Genomic DNA, 18,671 nt, shown 5'->3' with positions numbered 1-18,671 from the left:
CTAGCCCACGCCTGCGGGAGGCAATGGCGCGGGGTGGGCCGGAGCCGCAGCCTCCTGGCGGGCCGTGCTCCTCCCCCTCCCGGCGGCGGGCGGTGGTAGGTCCCGGTGGCACTGAGGTTGCTGTAGCGACGGGTGTTGAGAGGTCGTGAGGGGGCGTTGTGAGCTGGTCTGGGTCGCGACCATCATGACAGTGTGTTTGAGGGTGAAACTGAAAGTGAAGTGCTCGGGCCGCGGCGAAGTGGGGTTGAGTTGCTGGCTCCTTCCCATGAGCGCCTGAGCCACCCCGCCCCGAGTATGTCGGATAGTTTCGACCGAGCTCCAGGTGCTGGCCGGGGCCGGGGTCGAGGAGATGCTGCTCTTAGCGGTGCGAGCGCGTCGGAGAGTGGCGGTGGGGCCTGTCTTGGGGGCAGCGGTTCCCACAGTTCAGTCTCGGTCGAAAAGCAGCACAAAACGGGCGGCCTCTTCCTGCAGCAGGAACCTTTGCGACCTCCGAAGACAGCGCCGCTGGGCACCGGAATCGCAGGCACTGGCCACCGTGCAGCGTCTCCTTCCCCGTCCTTCTAGAGGCCCCCGGTGTCGAAGGTGTTGTGAGAAAACTCTCTTCTGTCAATTTATAGAAACGGCAAAAAACTTTCGCAGGACAAGGAAACTTACAGAAAAGGATCCTTTATTTGCAGCGCTGGGTGCAGTCCCAAGCCACCCGCCTGGAAAAGCACACCCCTCCCAGAGCCCGTGTTTTTTTATACCCTTCAGTTACTCAATATCTTGAATATTCAGCAGGTAACAAGCATTTTACCTTAAAAGGGCACTTTTCAAACCGGCGGGTGGGTGTCACCCTCCCACCTGATTGGTTCAGGGCATACCCCCTGTACATCTTGATTGATTGGTGACGTACCCCTCTGTACATCTTGATTGATTGGTGACGTACCCCTCTGTACATGTACAGGGGGACCCCCCTGCACACAAAGACACGTGGCCGATGTAAATTTTCCATTTATATATTGTATCCTACCTCGGCCGCAATATTCCCTTGGTGTACAGCCCTGACGGGGCCTTTCACCTTACAATCTTCACGAGACGCCTGAAATAAAATTAAATGGGAGGTAAGAAGGAAGTCCCAACACCCCGCTTCCCACTTACATAACTTTACTTATAATAAAACCAGATTATTTTATTTCTCATAGTGTCGAGGAGCGACCCCCTAAAGTTCGCTGTGCTCCCCTTCTTTGCGCACACTGCCCTGCTCCTGCTTTGCTTGTCCTGCACCCCCCACCCCCATTCCCGTCGCCGTCCCACTGAGTGAAGCCCTGGGGGCTTCCTCCACGCACCTCCCTTCGGCCTAGCCAGGGGGACGCGTCCTTTCTCCCACTCCACGTACCTAGGGGCTTAGAGGCCACCATAGCCTGAGGGCCGGCTCCTCTTGGCACCGCATGGAGATGAGCTGCATAGGAGGCCTGGCAACTGCACTTTTCTTTAGATGAGCAGTCATGTTTCTGGGCTATGGACCTGTGCCCAAGTAAAGGTATGATGTAGCATCACAACCTGCTTGCAACGTTTCTCTGTCTGTCCATCCCTTTCTGTGTCCACATATCTATATGTAAGTGTTTTATCCATTTGTTAATCTGCCCGCAGATGTTCTCATTCTTCCTCTTATTGAAGAACTCTCTAACTCTGGACTAAAGGTTTGACCAAAAAATAAACCCAACAGTAACATAAAGCACTGTTTGTTGGTTACCTTTTTCAGATAGATATCAGATTCTGTTTTCAGTAAATGTAGGAGCTAATCTATAAACATGGATTTGGAAAATGGGGTTTAAAAAATACCGTTTCATGGGATTTTTTTGCAAAATTGTGTACAGAAATGATAGTTAAGTGTATTAAAGGATTATGTTAAAAAATAGTCATGTTTTCTATTTATTGACCTTTAAAGTCTTGCCATTACATATAAAATCTATGAGAAAAAAACCAAAAGCAGCAAGCATATAATAAGAAGATTTACTAGTTTTTCAGGTTAGCTCTTAGAAAACATGTTTTCATGGGGAAAGAGAGTGCGCTCTTCCCCCTTTTTTTTTTGGTCACCTTCACATGAACATTGATTGTGTTCACTTTCTGTCATGTAGAAAGGTACCTAGAGTTTGCTCAAGTGAAAGCTTTATCCATATTAAATATATATATTTGAAGTATAAGATAATAGAATGGTTTGGGTTGGAAGGGACCTTAAAGACCATTTAGTTCCATCCCCTGCTATGGGCAGGGACACCTTCCACTAGACCAGGTTGCTCCAAACCCAGTCCAACCTGGCCTTGAACACTTTCAGGGATGGGGCATCCACAGCTTCTCTGGGCAACCTGTGTCGGGGCCTCACCACCCTCACAGGGAGGAATTTCTTCCTAATACTAATCTAAACCTACTCTCAGTTTGAAGCCATTTCCCCTTGTCCTCTCTCTCCATGCCCTTGTAAAAAGTTCCTGTCCAGCTCACTTGTAGGCCCCCTTCAGTTACTGGAAGGCTGCTATAAGGTCTCTCTGGAGTCTTCTCCAGACTGAACAACCACAACTCTTTCAACCCGTCTCCATAGCAGAGGTGCTCCTGCCCTGTGATCATCTTCATGGCCCTCCCCTGGACTTGTTCCAGCAGATCCACATCTTTCTTGTGTTCAGGGCCCCAGAGCTGGAGGCAGCACTGCAGGTGGGGTTTCACCAGAATGAGAGCAGAGGGCAGAATCCCTCCCTTCACCTGCTTCCCACAGTGCTTTTGATGCAGCCCAGGACACGATTGGCTTTGTGGGCTGCAACCACATGTGACTCGGGCATGGTGAGCTTCTTGTCAACCGATACCTCAAGTCTTTCTCCCCAGGGTTGCTCTTGTTGAATGGGTTCCATTCTACAACCTGTATTAGTGCTTGGGATTGTCCCAACCCAGGTGCAGGACCTTGCATTTGGCCTTGTTGAATTTCATGAGGTTTGCACTGGCCCACCTCTCCAGCCTGTCCAGGTCCCTCTGGATGGCCCATCCCTTCCCTCCAGCGTGTCGACTGCACCACACAGCTCGGTGTCATCAGCAAACTTGTTGAGGGTGCCCTCAATCCCACTGTCCATGTCACCGACAAAGATGTTAAATACCACTGGTCCCAACACCAACCCCTGAGGACTCCACTTGTCACTGCTCTCCACTTGGGCATTGAGCCATTGACCACAACTCTTTGAGTGTGACCAGCTGATTCCTTATCCAGAGTGGTCCATCCATCAAATCCATGCCTCTCCAGTTTAGAGACAAGGATGTTGTGTGGGACAGTGTCAAACACTTTGCACAAGTCCAGGTAGATGACATCAGTTGCTCTTCCCTCATCTACCACCGCTGTAACCCCGTCATGGAAGGCCACCAAATTTGTCAGGTACAGCGTACCTATAGAAGTTTTTCTTGTTGCTCTTGACATCCCTGACCAGGTTTAATTCTGTCAGGGCTCTGGCTCTCCTAACCTGATCCTTGGCTCCTCAGACCATCTCTTTGTATTCCTCCCAGACTACCTGTCCCTGCTTCCACCTTCTGTAGGCTTCCTTTTTGTGTTTGAGTTTGTCCAGGAGCTCCTTGTTCATCTGCACAGGCCTTCTGGCATTTTTTCCTGACTTCCTCTGCATTGGAATGCATCCCTTCTGAGCTTGGAGGAAAGTATATTTATAGTATAAGTATAATTAAAGTCCAAAAAGTGATGTATTCTGTGTGTATACTCTGTGTGAATACATACTAATTTAGCAGTTTCTAAGAAAAACCATTAACAGAAACCATTTATCAAAAACTTTTCAGAACACCTGCAACAGGCAAGAATTCCATCTGGATCACAAGGAAAAGTTTCAGTTCCTGATTCTGGACTGGAAATGACTGAATCTCAGGTGGCTATGGCTCCTGTAATAACATCAAAGTTGTCCGTTAAAGCACCTGAGTTTTATCCATCAGGATATAACCAGAACTTTGCAGTGAGTGTTTGTCTTCTCAGTATATGCCAATTTACTTATATTCAGTTCAACAATGTTTCTTGTGATCTTGTGTATCAGATAACTTGAATGCTGCATTTGCTGAAGAGATTTCAAAAATTTGAATGATAACTTTCTGACTGTGTCTCTGGAGGTTAAGTGATGAGTGAATGTTATGCTGTGTGAGAGCCTTTAGTATTTTGCGGAAGTTTGCTGCAGATAACCCCATTCCTTATTGATTGCACCCAGCATCATAGTAAGCTGTCTTTTTGACAACTACATCTGTTATAGTTACATCTGCATTGCATTTCAATTAAAAGCTTAGCTGTGCTTTTATTCAGATATCATGGGGTTTTGAAGCAAGTGCAGGAGAAAGCTTGAACTTTAACTTTTCTAAGCACAGGCTTTACGTTTCCTAAATTTACTGTGCCATGGGTATGATTTTCCACGACTACTTAATTTCATGTACCATCATGTGTCTTTTAATTCCTTCATGGATACTGTGTCACCAGAGGGCAAAAAAGTAGGTTTGGGCTCATTCCTAGCAGCATACCTAACATGAAATATATTTGCAGCCAGACTAAGGATAATCTCAGATCCATATTGTACATCACATAATAAAAGTTGGTACTTGTTATTTTCTACTCTCCTTGTCTTCCATATTATTGCTACAGTAATTTTACTCTAGGGAAGATCTATGTGAATTCTTGGAATATCTTTTTGTTATGCCGGGATATAAACTGGTACTATATATAAGTAGGTGGGAACTATTGCTTTTACAAACACAATCAAATGATAATAAACAGTTATACTGAAACAAATATATTTTGAATAACTTAGGGAAAAATACTTGATTTGAATGCTAAAATGGTAGTTTGGAATTTTGAAGGTTTTTCTTCCTCACCAGTAAAATCGATGTTATTTGGATGTTACCAGCTTTGCCAGCTTACTGAATAAAATCACCGTCCTGAATAATAAAAGCCCATAGTCATATACAACTGTTGAAAAATGCCAGAACAAACATGCTTCTGTGAATGGATAATCTAGGGGGAAAAAATAATACTTTGCCCTGGTACATGTTACATGTTTTCTATGAATAAAGAAAAAATGTCATTTGGGATGGCATGAGCATGCATATGTATAATTACAAAGTTTTGAGGCCAGCAATGTTGCTTTTCAGCTGTTTTGTGAAAACACAGAAGCATGTGGGAGTTCTTGGTTGCAATGTTGGAGGAATATGTTATGAATACAAGTGACTCATCTGTTAATGAAAATAACTCTTAAAATGCTAGCAAAACCTAGAACATTTATTTGGAAGTATGTTGTAGGAACCCTAATCTAATCAGAATATACTAGGGATAGAATAATGATATTTCAGACTTGTTAGTCCTTGACTATTGCAAAGTTTGGGGATTTTTTGTTTGTTAGTTTTTGTTGTTGTTTTTTGGAGGGGTTTTGTTTGTTTGTTTTTTACTTTAATGACTGAATTAATTTTATGAACTGGGTCCACCTGTAATAAAAATAAGGAATTTAGCACACTTTACTATTACACGGATTTTTCACCATGAGTTTTAAAATTTGAAACAAAGCAAAGTTTTGAGAAACTTCAGGTTTTCTGACTTACAAGTAATACTTAGCTTTCACTTATAATGTTACCTGAAATTTTTAGATCTGAAAACTCATGTTGATTTTTTTGCTATTTGTTAAGCATTTATTGTTTTAGAAATAATGTGTTGGTTGATTCCTTGTTGGATTGTACATTACTGTAATTACTATGTGTGTCCATATAACACTTGATTATTAGATTATTTAATCTCTAGTTAGTTCTGATACTCAAAACTGTCAGTTACCTGTGAAGATACTTTAAGGGCTACAGCATCCAAGGCATACTAGAATTTTCAGAAAAACTTTACCAGGACTTTGGGGAGGAAAGATCTCTGGGATTTTCTGTTTGCATACAGCTGTCCATCCCATTGCAAGTTGTGGATATCTGCAGTAGAACTGGTGACTAGATTTAGGTTTGGATTGCCAGTAGGAAATGTCAGACTTGTTCTCTGACATGGGTATATGAGAATAATACAACTGTCACTCCATCAGAAGGGCATAATGTTCTCAATTCATAGTTTTAGGAGTGAGATTTGGGTTATCTTAGGTGGAATTTCCCCTCTACCTTTTTTTTTTCTTCAACTAATTTCAAAAAGGAGGCTAAGCAGCCGTAGTAGTGGGGTTTATACTTTTAGCCAAACATGAAGGTGTCAATTAAATCACCTATTTATGTCATATGAGGTTTGTACCTGCAACAGTCTTTATACCTAATTTTGCAATAACTATTGTAAACTTGCTGAGTAGGTATAATCCAAAGGGGAAAAAAAAAGCTTGTTCCTAAGAAGTCTCAAGAAATCAAATCAATAATAAATTATTGGTGACTAAGTTCCTAAGTGGAGATGTTGTGAATACTTTTCAGGTATAGGAAAGTTCTAATTAGCATATGTACTGAGGCAAATTTGGCTCATGGATCTTTTCCATAGACTTTCTGTTTTTATCTTTATGTAAATCAGGGATTTCAGTACCTACTTAGCCTTTTCATTGTTATTTCTTTAAACTCATAAACTGATTCTTAGTAGAAGAGAGGCAAATCTGTTATTTTTAAGTTAGTGACTCGTGTTTTTGTTGTGAATAATCCAGGATCCCATCTAATAGCTATCAAACATAAAGGTGAAGGATTAGACAGTGTTGGCTTGACTGAGAAATCATTGAGATTATTGGAAATTTTCTAGTTGACTTTCATGGCTTTGAAACATAAATTTGTAATGAATGTGTGAATTTATAGCCTCCTGTTAGCTGATGCCTTAAACCCCTAATGGTTTTTTTTATTTTTCTAATATTTGTAAGACTGGTAAGAATTGTAGGTTTTAAAAAGCAGAAACCCCTTTCTCCCTTGTTCCTTTCCCTTGTTTACACATTCCCTAACCCTCTTACCCCATTCTATGTTCCCATATCAAACCTACCCCTGAATTCAGTGGCAATGTTTAGTCTTCTGTCAAGGCAAAGGCCTAGACTGTTTGGAGAACAGCATATCAGGGCCTAAACCACAGAATATGGTCAAAAATTAGGTAATCATGTACCCTTTGTGCTCTGATGAAGCTGAAGATGATGAAGGGGGGGTCCCAAAATACACCCCAGACCCATTTCTCAGGGGGTGGGCCCGGGGCGGACCAGAGGAAGGGCCAAAGGGTGGACACATCTGGGATTGGATGGATAATGTTATAAAATGTAACCTCTCAGGCACGGCCAGGGTGCGCGCGTCTTATATCACCTACTGTCTTGGCAAATAAACCCTTTCTTATCTCACCCCTAATTAACTGCTCCAGAGATTTTTTTCAGCACCAAAATACACAGGCAACAGTGGTGGCCCGTACAGGGAGAACTGGACCGGGGACTTCTTCAGACTGGAAACTTTCATCAGCAGGAATATTCTTCAGCGAGCCGGCTTATATCTGAGATAATTCCCCCCCCAGTCTGAGAAGCCCAGCTCCACGGAACCTACGGAGACTGAGCACGGAGCATAGAGGTGAGATAAGGAAAAGGTACCTGGTTGGTTAGCAGCTGCGGGAAAAGTTTGTGTTCCGGGAGACAGGGAACACGGGTGACTGGAAAGTTAACTTAAGGACTTGGGCCCGTTATAGTCGCGAAAGTCGCTTTCCAGAAGGTGAACGGGGTAGTTCACCAATTACCCAGGTCAGGGCGGGTGTTCAGCCTAGGGGCTGTTCTGGTTTTGGAGGGGACGCCCTCCGGTGCTCTGATGCTCTGGGAGAGCCGGTGGGGCTCGATAGTTTGTAGGTAGGTAAATAGCTGAGAGGTTACGTTAACAGCCTCGCGACCTAAGGTTGTGAGTTCGAGACCCAGTGTGTGTGACTGGTTTGCTTTTGTTTTGCAAGCATGGGTTGTGTGGATTCAAAATTTAAGATCCCTGAAGAATTCCCCCTGAGTTTGGTTCTAAAACATTGGAAAACGTTAATTACTTCTGAGACATCTTTAAAGAAGGAAGAGCTGTGTAGGCTGTCTTTAAATGCCTGGCCGTTGTTTGAACAAATGAGAGGAGTAGCATGGCCGAAATTTGGTCCGTTTGAACTGAACACAGTGTTTCAATTAATCTCGCTTTTACATGTAGAACAGAGGTGGCGGGAAATTCGATACGCAGAGTTCTTTTTGTTCCTATTAACACGCCCTGGATTGGGGGTAGAAGATAAGAGAAAAGAAAGCTCAGAAAGGGCAGAAAAATCGGAAATAGAAAAAGAGGGAAAAGATCAAGTTAAAACTACCCCCGTCTCACGAGTTTTATTTAAGAACACGGGGAATAGTGATTTAAATGCGTTAATATCATCCGATGAGAGAGAAAACAGCCCGGGAACAGCGGGAGCAGCCCGGGGACCAGCCCCTGCTGAGCAGGCAGGAGCCATTGGCGGACCCCCTGGTGCGGATCTGGGTGCACCGGGAGGGATTAGGCAAATTAAAGTCTCTGGAGAAGTTAGCTCGAGTCCAGCGGGAGCGAGTCCTGTCGGTTTAGTTGGAATGTGCACAGAGGTGCAAATGAGATCGACCTTTGTTGGAGCTGCTGGCAGCGCGGTAGAGCTGAGCGAGAGTTACGCAGATGCTGCGGGGCTGGCTAGCCCAGGGATAACAACAGGAGAAACTCCTGGCCCCACAGGGGCCATGGCTGCGGGATCTGCCCTGTCTGTTCCAGTGAGCAGGGAAGCAGTTTGTAGCTCTGCAGCAGCTGGCAGCTTTGCCGGGGTAGATAAAGTTGCCATAACAACGGCAGAAGTGAACTCGAAAGCAGAGAAACTAGTAACAACTGAGGTTGATAGCTGTATCGGTAGTAGTGAAGGGGGGGCGACGGCCCCAAATGTAGAGGTGTCTCTGAGAACAAGTAGCCCAGCACCAGAGATGGGTGCTCAGGCAGCTGGTTTTATCGGTGGTGATAGCGATATAAGAACTGTAGGAGCGGAGCTGCATGCCCCAGGTGCAAGAGATATGAGTTGGGTAAAAATGTATGAAGCCAGGCAAAAGGCAAATGAGTCGCCCACAGACTTTTTGAACAGATTGAAAGATGTTGTTAGAAAACATATTGATATTGACTTAGAATCAGACTTGGGAAAGAAACAGCTGGTATACCTGTTTGTGGGACAGCCCACAAACGATATAAAGAAGAAATTATTAGAGATAGCTTGGGCAGTATATCAGAACAGAAAGCAGAAGGTTAGTACGGTGGGCGGTGAGGCGATTATAAGAACAGCCATTGCCGCGGCAACAGAACTCCCAGCTAAGAGAGCAGGGGAGGCTTCTGGAATGGCCGTTACCATGGCGAGCTGGCTGGCGCGGTGAAGAAAAAAGTGTTACCTGTGTGTGATACAGTGAGAGTGCGTGTGACAGGAAAAGATCTGGAGACAGAGAAAGCGAAATTAGAGCAGGGAGCGACCCCGAAATTTAAAACTGTGGCGAGCACAATAAAGCGAAGACAGGAAAAACTAGTCCTAGTTGTTGCTCTAACTAGTGAAGAAGTTTTAGTTCCTGCTAGTGTGGTCCAGGCAGAGACAGCAGATGCGAGTGCCGGGGCAGCGTTAACCACGCGCACAGAAAGGATGAATCCAACTGCGGGACAGTTAAAATCTAGATTTGGTACAGGAGCTGCTGCCGCCTCCGCAGACTGAGCGGAGGCCGTAGCAGGGGCAAAGGCAAATTATTTCCTGGCTGTGGCCAACACGAGTGGAGCAACTCATAACACCTTAGCGGCTGCGAACAAAAAATCAACTAGAGTGCAGAGACTGCAAAAGAACCTAGAATGGTGTCTGTGGCTGGAGTCCCAGCCCAGTCTAACACAGGATCCTCTGGCTCCGCCATTGGGGGCGGAGACGGAGCTGTTGCTTCCACTCCAGCCCTCCCAAACCTGCACAATCCGTATCCTCCCATAAGACCGAAAGGGGGGAGGGGAGGACGGAAGCAGTGTAAATTCCCGGCGAACCCAAAAACTAAAACCCGCCGGTGCAAAATATGTTATAAAGTAATAAAGTGATGCTTTGAATACTGATCTATTTTGAATGAAAACTAACAATGTGTCAGAAGTTAAATGTTCACAGGCAATTCGTTCCAGCAAACAACCCTGGAAGCTGTACCACTAAAATTCAAACTGAGAAGCCATGAGAACAACTTTTATGCAAGAGTAGACACATGTCTCAACTGCAAACGCAATATACCAGACCAGGAGTGAGTAGATAAAGGCCTTCTGACACAATTGAAATCAATTTGCACTAAAAGGTGGTACAGAAACGTATACGTATATTGTAATTATTGTGTTTCCTTGTTACTTTCTATTTTATATTGTTTTAAGCTTCGCTTATTGTTAACTTAATTGCTAAGAATTGAAAGCTTATATTGCTTTTGCTTTTGTTACATGAATTGCTTCGAAGCCTGCAATGTTTGTACTTGCACTTATCTCATTCCAACGACAATTTGTAAACATCTATGTCTCTCTGCAACCTGTGGAAGAATTTCTCCTGAAGCAGTTTGATGAAGGGTCCGTAAAATTTGCATGTGATTATGGAATCTGTTTATGTTTTAAGATGCTTTTTATCTAGTGTCATCTAGGAGTGTGTGTGTAAACCTGAATTTGCAAAGGAAGTCCTACACTGAAACAGAGGATGGATAAGAAAGTGGCATCAATGCTGTAGTGAAAGGCAGCAGAGCCGAGAAACCACAGAGTGACCCTTTGCCTGGATGCCATCACAGCTTCTGTAAAGCAGCAGTACTGCTCTAGCAGGTTCAACACTGCATCATGGGAATCCTGCTTCTGACTGCTAACCAGGAATTACAGCACTGGTTTTGTGAACTCCCCAATAAGGCCCTAGAAATCTGGCTTGCACCATTGCATACGATCCTTGAGACAATCCAGTAACATCGTTGTTGGAATAATAGGTTTAAGTTGCTTAAATAGTTTGCCGAAAATGCTTCTTAGCTTTATTGCTTTATTGATATTCATATATCTATAAATGTACCTATTTTAACAGGTGAGGCAGCTTTTATCCATGGAGGCAAGGAGTCCCTGTAAGACTACTCCATGAGGTAAAGATGATTGACTGCAGTCTGGGACAGGTTGGAACAGGACAACCTGCCCCCGGTACGGCCTAGAATTTGTCCAGAGAGTATAAGCTCTCTGTGGTGGGCTACTGGCACTGCCAGGGTGCCGTTTGCATCCAGACGCAGTCTGCTTCAGGTAAGCTCTTGACTGGCCTATTAGATCTGTGGCTGGCAGTTAATCGCTTTATGTGATAAAAGCACAAGCTCCTCTCTCAGAAGATTGAAATGCAGGAATTCCAAGATCCAAAATTCCTGTGAAATTGTCATCAAACAGAGAGTCACACTTCATCGACTCTCTAGTTGCATAAAGAAGTTTATCTGTAGAATTGTTTAATGTTTTAAGATCTGCTTTGCAGGAACTGCAGAAATTTATCATGTCACCTAAGCCTGTGAAGCTGGACACTCCTGCTCATCTGTTCCAGCCCAAGGACTGAGTTTATGTTGCACTAAGACTGAAACTCCTGCAAGCCAAATGGAAAGAACTGTTTTTTAAGTCCAGCAGACCATCTCCAATGTGGACAGTTATCATCAAAGACCCTGAATTTCACCCAGGAAGAAGAAAACCTCTGTTCCTGAGACGAGTAGAACAGCAAAGACTGTTATAAGGACTGTTAAAATAGTGTTTAAGTTTGCTTCTCTTGTTTGTATTGTTTAGTATGGTCAGGAACTATGAATTAAGTTCAAAACCCAAATTTACATTTGGCTTAGCAAAATGCATCAAACATTCTTTATAAGTGAGTGCTGAATTTGCACTACGGATTTGGCTGAAATTTGGCAACAAGTTTAAATTGCACATTGGTAATTCTTAAAGATGTTTCATTAAGTCTATTTTCACAAACTTACTTCATGGTTACCAGGCTGAATCTGAATAGAGTAGCCATTCATATGAGTGTAAAAACTGCATAGCTTGTTATATAGTTAGTGCTATGTAGAGATTGAACAAGATCTTTGAGTCTTGTTTAATCTCTAAAGGGGGGAACTGATGCCTTAAGCCCCTAATGGTTTTTTTTATTTTTCTAATATTTGTAAGACTGGTAAGAATTGTAGGTTTTAAAAAGCAGAAACCCCTTTCTCCCTTGCTCCTTTCCCTTGTTTACACATTCCCTAACCCTCTTACCCCATTCTATGTTCCCATATCAAACCTACCCCTGAATTCAGTGGCAATGTTTAGTCTTCTGTCAAGGCAAAGGCCTAGACTGTTTGGAGAACAGCATATCAGGGCTTAAACCACAGAATACGGTCAAAAATTAGGTAATCATGTACCCTTTGTGCTCTGATGAAGCTGAAGATGATGAAGGGGGGGTCCCAAAATACACCCCAGACCCATTTCTCAGGGGATGGGCCCGGGGCAGACCAGAGGAAGGGCCAAAGGGTGGACACATCTGGGATTGGATGGATAATGTTATAAAATGTAACCTCTCAGGCACGGCCAGGGTGCGCGCGTCTTATATCACCTACTGCCTTGGCAAATAAACCCTTTCTTATCTCACCCCTAATTAACTGCTCCAGAGATTTTTTCAGCACCAAAATACACAGGCAACATAGCCAACTGCTGTTTATAATCAAGAGGAATTTCCTTTACTTTCCCTTGATACAGTACGTGATGTTATTTTCTCTGTTAAAGCTTAAAATATGTCAGTGTGAAACATGAGTGGTTTATGTCTAGAAGTTACTGGACTAAATCTAATTAGTTTTTTAAGTGTCAAGTGTTCCTAATTTAGCAATATACAACATATAATAATGTTTGAATTGTTTTTTTCCTCTCCCATTTGTTCTGTTCCCTGGCATAGTTGCTAAAACCTAGATTACCTTTGAAGTTACATATTTAGTATAGGTAGATGAATGTGGTGCTGAGTTTAGCCTCTGTGGTTAGCCTTTTAATTACAAAATGGGAACAGGAGTATGAATACGGGGACACCAGTATACCAAATGGGATTGGAGCCCCTTGCAGAACAAGGATGTTTTCTTCCAAGGCTGGATTTTTATCAGGTGAGGATGAGAGGAATATACCTTCCTCTCTATTAAATGAGGATCTCATAACAACCTAATGGCTTTCAGAAAGAGCATCTTCTTTTACTAGCTACAGCAATTGCATCCCCTGCAACTTGTCTGGAGAGTTTTCAAACAGGTTGTTTGAAGAGATACTAGTTTTGCTGTGTGTGACTAAGCTGCAGTTGTTGCACAATAATGTCATAATTCTGTGGACCAAAATAATTTAACTTTGTTGTACAAAACTTTTACTGGGCTATTTGAAATTGACTAGTAAAATTTGATTTCCTTTAGAGAAATAGAATATTTAGCAAGTTAGAGGCATGTTAGCTTTTATCCTTTGGCTTCATAAACTCTAAACCATTAGAATCATAGAATAATTTAGGTTGGAAAGGATCTCTGAAGTTGGTGGTCCAATCCACAACTCAAAGCAAAATCAAGTTGGATCATGTTGTTGAAGGTTTTATCCTTATGAATAATAACAATTTGCTGCCATTTCCTTAAACACATTTTTTTCCCTAATTCTTCTGGGCCACAATAACTTTGTCTTCAGTATTATTCACTGGGCAAATATGCTATTTAATTAAACAACGTATGAAATCTTTCTAGTTTTTCTTCGGTTCTATTAATGTGTCCCTCTTTAACTTAAGTTGTATATCCTTAGAACATGAGTCTTTGAAGAATTTTGGAAAATCTGATTTTTTTCCTCACACATTCTTCACAGGTTGTGAAATTAATGTCAATACTTACTTTTCAGCAATGTGTATCTTTCTCCACAGTTCGTATCCAGGGCTTTTATCTTTCACAGATCCATGTTGCTTCGCAATAGAGGAGAGAATGAGGCATTTTGAAGACAAAAAGTCCCTCATTAAGGGAGGGATGGTGGGGAGAGGGAGAATATAATTATAAACCTTATCAGTGTATTTATGTCCACTCAGTAAAAGTGGTTTATCATTTTTAGTTCAATTTTTCATTACAGTAGATATATTTCAAATCTTTTTCATGTTAAATAGTAGATCATTTGAGAATTCTGATATCTTGTATGTTATCTTTATGTTTTGAATCACTAATTATCAGTCAGTTCTTTAGCAGTCCCTCTTCAGGTTCCTGCTTGCACCTCTGAGATCTCATATGAGGTACTTTTTACAATCTTTTGTACAGTGTGAAAAGGTGAATTATTTGTACTGTATTATTACTAGTTACATCTGTGGTGGGTTCACCTTGGCTGGACGCCAGGTGCCCACCCAGCCGCTCTATCACTCCCCTTCCCAACCAGACAAGGGAGAGAGTAAGATGGAGAACAACTCCTGGGTATGGATAAGGCAGTTTATTTAAAGCAAAAAGTAAAATGGAAGCTTGCACACTCAAAAGCGAAGTGAAAGATAGCACAGTTTATTCTCTACTTCCCATGAGCAGCGATGGTTGGCCACTCCCAAGGAGCAGGGCTTCAGTTTGCATGATGGTTTCTCAGCAGGCAGCCACTGGAGACAATGAATGCCCGCCTTCCTGCTCCTTGCCTTAGCTTTTATATCTGAGCTGACATCATATGGTATGGAATATCCCTTTGGTCAGTTGGGGTCAGCTGGCCTACTTGGGTCCCCTCCCAGGATCTTGCCCTCAACTGAGGAAGGAATGTTACAGTGCTGATGCTGTGCTCAGCAGTAGCCAAAACACTGGTGTGTTCTCAACACCCTTCTAGCTGCCAATGCAAAGCACAGCACTGTGAGGGCTACTGTGGGGAAATGAACTCCAGCTCAGCCAGACCCAATACAACATCACAAAGTATGTTGCTTCCTATGCTATTCCTTTCATATACTAGCATCGTAATTATCCAGGACAGCATTGACTTTTGAGACTGTTACATACATTCATTTTTGAATGGACAAAATTAGCAGCTTCCTGTTCCGTCAGCAGGAGCATAGACATTGATAAAGTGGTATTGTTCTAGCTCCTTTCTTTAGGGCCCAGGTGTGTTTACTGTCTGTTTTTTGACCTCAGTAACTGCAAATTAATGCAATACCATTTGAGTAGTTTCATACCTTGTAGTCATTCATCCATTGTTGAGATGCAAATTTTCTGACTTTAAAAGATCAGTTTTCCTGGCTATATTTTATACATGGGAACATTACACTCTATTGTATTTCTGTAATTTCTCCCCCTCCTGCATATTTTGGAGCACTTTTGCACTCTACATAAGCTCAAAATATTTTGTTTCCAATTTTAATTATTTTTTCTTCTACAGTTCATATAGCTGAAGCACAGTTTGTGTGTGCATCAGGAAAGGGTGTTGAGCCTTAGTTTGGTAATTTTATTCTTAACAGTTATACATACTTGTTAGTTTGTCAGTAAATCTTACACTCAACTTGGCAAACTGATTTCTTTTTAATCTGTCTTTTGATGTGTTTTGCTGGGAGACCCTAATCTCTATAAAAACATTGCCTAGTTCTTGAATCCTGGAGTTTTCTGATGCAGAGGTCTATATTTGCTAAAAATGTTTAAGTGAACTATGTAATAAAGCTCAATATCAAGTATGCAGAGCATCAGGAGTTACTCAAGGCTGAGGGCTATATGGTTACTTCTGGAGATAGTAAGTGTGACAACTTTATTTAAGGTTCCTTTTAAATAGCTGGTATATTCTTTCACTGCTATAGGATTCTTCCTTTGAAGATGGATATGATGGCTATCTGACTTTGGCAGAATATGTACAAGACTTCCTAAATCACCTCACTGAGCAACCAGGTTGTTTTGAAACTGAAATAGAGCAGTTTGCTGAAACAGTGAATGGCTGGGTCACTGCAGATGAAACTTTGCAAGAACTTGTTGAACTCGTATATCAGCAGGTAGCCTGTGTATTCTGTCTCAACGTGGATGTTATGCCTTTGCTACCTAGTGTGCAAAATATGCATCCTAGTATTATTTGTTATATCATTATACCTATATAGTATTTTAATGGTTTGAATTTTTCTTTTTAGACTGAAATGTATAGGGAAAGATTTTTCTCAATAAACTGTAATGATAGCTCAAGTGTGGTATACTTGGCTGGTTGATAAATTTCCCCAATTTGCTCTATTTCCTTTGCTGTGTATTTGAATCTCTCAGATCACATACTAGAATTGAAATTACACTAGTTTATTAAAGGAGTTATATTTGAATTGCTGGATTTATATAGCAGAGACTGTCAGTTGTACATTTTTATTCTATCCTACAAAAAACTTCTTCATAATAGATATTTTTCGTTCCTTGGTATTTAAAAAAAATTATACCTACTGTTTACATCACCCTTTGGGAAATGCTCTTTCACTGACAGGCTTTGTTCTTCATTTGGTATTATACCTATTTCAGAACATCATAATTAGGAAAAAAGGAAAGCTAGTCTGCTGGTAACTAGGTCTAATCCCATTGATGGTCATGGAAATGAGGACAGAGACCTTGAGCTGAACTCTGGACTAATTGGGGGAGCCATTGGAAAGAACAGCTTTATCTGTGTTGCTTAGCAAATGAGCTGCTGCTACTGTCTTCTGGGCTTGCTGCAGAGGATGAACTCAGTTCTGCTTGCTATTTATTACATTAGATGTCTCCCATTTTCCTGAGTTGCTTTCAAATTCTACCTTGAAGAATGTAAACTTTATTCGCCTTTTAAGTGCAGATACTTGCAGGTTTTTTTTACTGTGAAATAATCTGGGGTATGTAGAACCTGCGTGACTGGTTGATCATTGTACAGAACTGTAGTGTCTTAAATTTTTTACTATAATACAGAATTGATGCACATTTAATCAGAACAGTTTAGTTAGACATGAAGATTACTTGTGCTGTGTTTGGCAGCATCATTTTTCAATCCTTTATTTGGACACATAGTTAATAGAAGATGAAAATATTCCATATAACTTTATTGGAAGAAACTTCATATATGTTAAATAAATTGACTCTTGTTTAATATAAGTCTTTTAATGTTGCATCTTTTTCTCTCCCCCTATTTACAACAAGTCCAATGTTAGGGTTGGCTGTGCCTTCCTTAACTGAGAAGCATTGAGCGTTATCAGTCTGAAATATAACAGTTTTATGTGAAAAATAAAACTTAGTGCAAAATGCTGTCCTAGTATCCAAAAGTACACAATTTCAGCTTTGTTGTATGTCAGGATATGATAGTGTTTGAGTGTCAGTCAACTATGCTTATTCTTCTATCTTGAGCTTCTGCTCAAGTATTTGTTTTTACTCATCCTGGTTTATCACAAAACTTCATTTGAAATTGCTGAAGTGTGTTTATAAGCATCTGCTTCAGTGATGTTTGAGCAAATCTACATATGCTAGGTTTGTGAAGGAAAAAAACTAAAAAGAAAGAAACCGAAATCCTGTACAGTCTTCCCTTCATCCAGGTATCAGGTATCTTAGCCTGTCTGTAAGAATTAATTATCTACTTCCCCCTGTTCTTCCTAATCCATTTATGTCTTTACAGAGTAAAGTGCCAGTTCTCTTGTTTTCCAAAAGTTGAACACTGATTTCATAGCTTAAGAATCTTGACTGTTGTCTAGTAAATATGGTGTATTGTTGCTGTTACAGCAGCTAAAATTTCTCAAGATACATATTGGTAGACTAGCCTTCATGCTTAGATTTTGACTTTTTTTTTGAGTTTGAGATAAACCGGGATTACAAATCAACAATAATTCATTACTGTACTATAATGATTGGTTAGTAAGATGATATGAGATGGGTTTTTTTGTTTTCTGTGTGCTCTGCCACAATACCCCAAATTGAACTGTTTCAGTATCTGATGCAACCACAAATACAGATTAACTAATTAGGAAGATAATGGTTGAAAATAAAACAGATGAGGTTTGAAGTAGTTGTTGATTTTGGCTGTGTGGTGGTTTGTTTCAGTGGGCTTTTCTTTGTTTTGTGGTGGGTTTTGGTACTTTTTGTTTGTTTGTGGGGGGTTTTTTTGGTTGTGGTTGGTTTTGTTTTGGTTTTTTTTCCCTGTGGGAAAGAGAAGTGTAATTTAAGTGACATATTTTGCCTTATAAAAAGAGGGCCACCTCTTCTAGTCCAAGCAACTTATTGAACTAAAGCACCAAAAAGCTTGTTAGCTATTTCACATGCCTCTTACTGGAAACTAAAGTTGTTTTGACTGTCTTAATTACTTAAATTTGTTGTATCTTTCAAAGATATCTCAGTTCTTTCCAGCAATGTTATGCACATAGTACAGTTATGTTGAGTGTATATTTTCCTCTGCCTGTAGAAGGCAACTAGCTATAATGCATTGACACGCTAATGGCAAGATGCTTTTTTCAAACATGTTAGAAGCAGAAGCATGCAAGCACATTTATAGCACTGATAGATGATCATGATGTAAAAGGAATGTTCAAAGATGATAAAGCCAAAGACGTTTAATGAATTCTTATCCATGGGGGGTTTTTGGCAGAGCTGATCAAGTTACTTAGACCAGAACTTCTTTTCACTGAAGCTGTATCTGAGAAATAATATCAAATTCAAGTCTTGTTAGAAGAGAGTTCAAAACAAATGAGCAGTAATAAATTGCCAAAATAAGGGAATGTTCTACTTTAAGTTCTGAGAGGTTGAATG

At 41.4% G+C, this 18,671-nt stretch overlaps 1 protein-coding gene across 2 annotated transcripts in view; it reads left to right on the top strand.

The window, feature by feature from the left end:
• The first annotated feature begins 294 nt into the window (after positions 1–294).
• LOC135405824 (polyadenylate-binding protein-interacting protein 1-like) overlaps positions 295–18,671 on the top strand; it is a 47,824-nt gene continuing 29,447 nt past the window's right edge. The window contains exons 1-4 of one of the 2 annotated variants that reach the window (XM_064640402.1): positions 295–523; positions 3,805–3,978; positions 5,350–5,357; positions 15,746–15,934. In XM_064640402.1, coding sequence (XP_064496472.1) covers positions 295–523; positions 3,805–3,978; positions 5,350–5,357; positions 15,746–15,934 — 600 coding nt within the window. The remainder of the gene's footprint in view (positions 524–3,804; positions 3,979–5,349; positions 5,358–15,745; positions 15,935–18,671) is intronic. The other variant, XM_064640403.1, reaches the window with a different exon arrangement.

The sequence above is a fragment of the Pseudopipra pipra genome, chromosome W (genome assembly GCF_036250125.1).
Source record: "Pseudopipra pipra isolate bDixPip1 chromosome W, bDixPip1.hap1, whole genome shotgun sequence".
Lineage (NCBI taxonomy): Eukaryota > Metazoa > Chordata > Aves > Passeriformes > Pipridae > Pseudopipra > Pseudopipra pipra.
The sequence above is the reverse complement of the archived record's forward strand: the minus strand, read 5'-3'. Positions and strand labels throughout refer to the sequence as shown.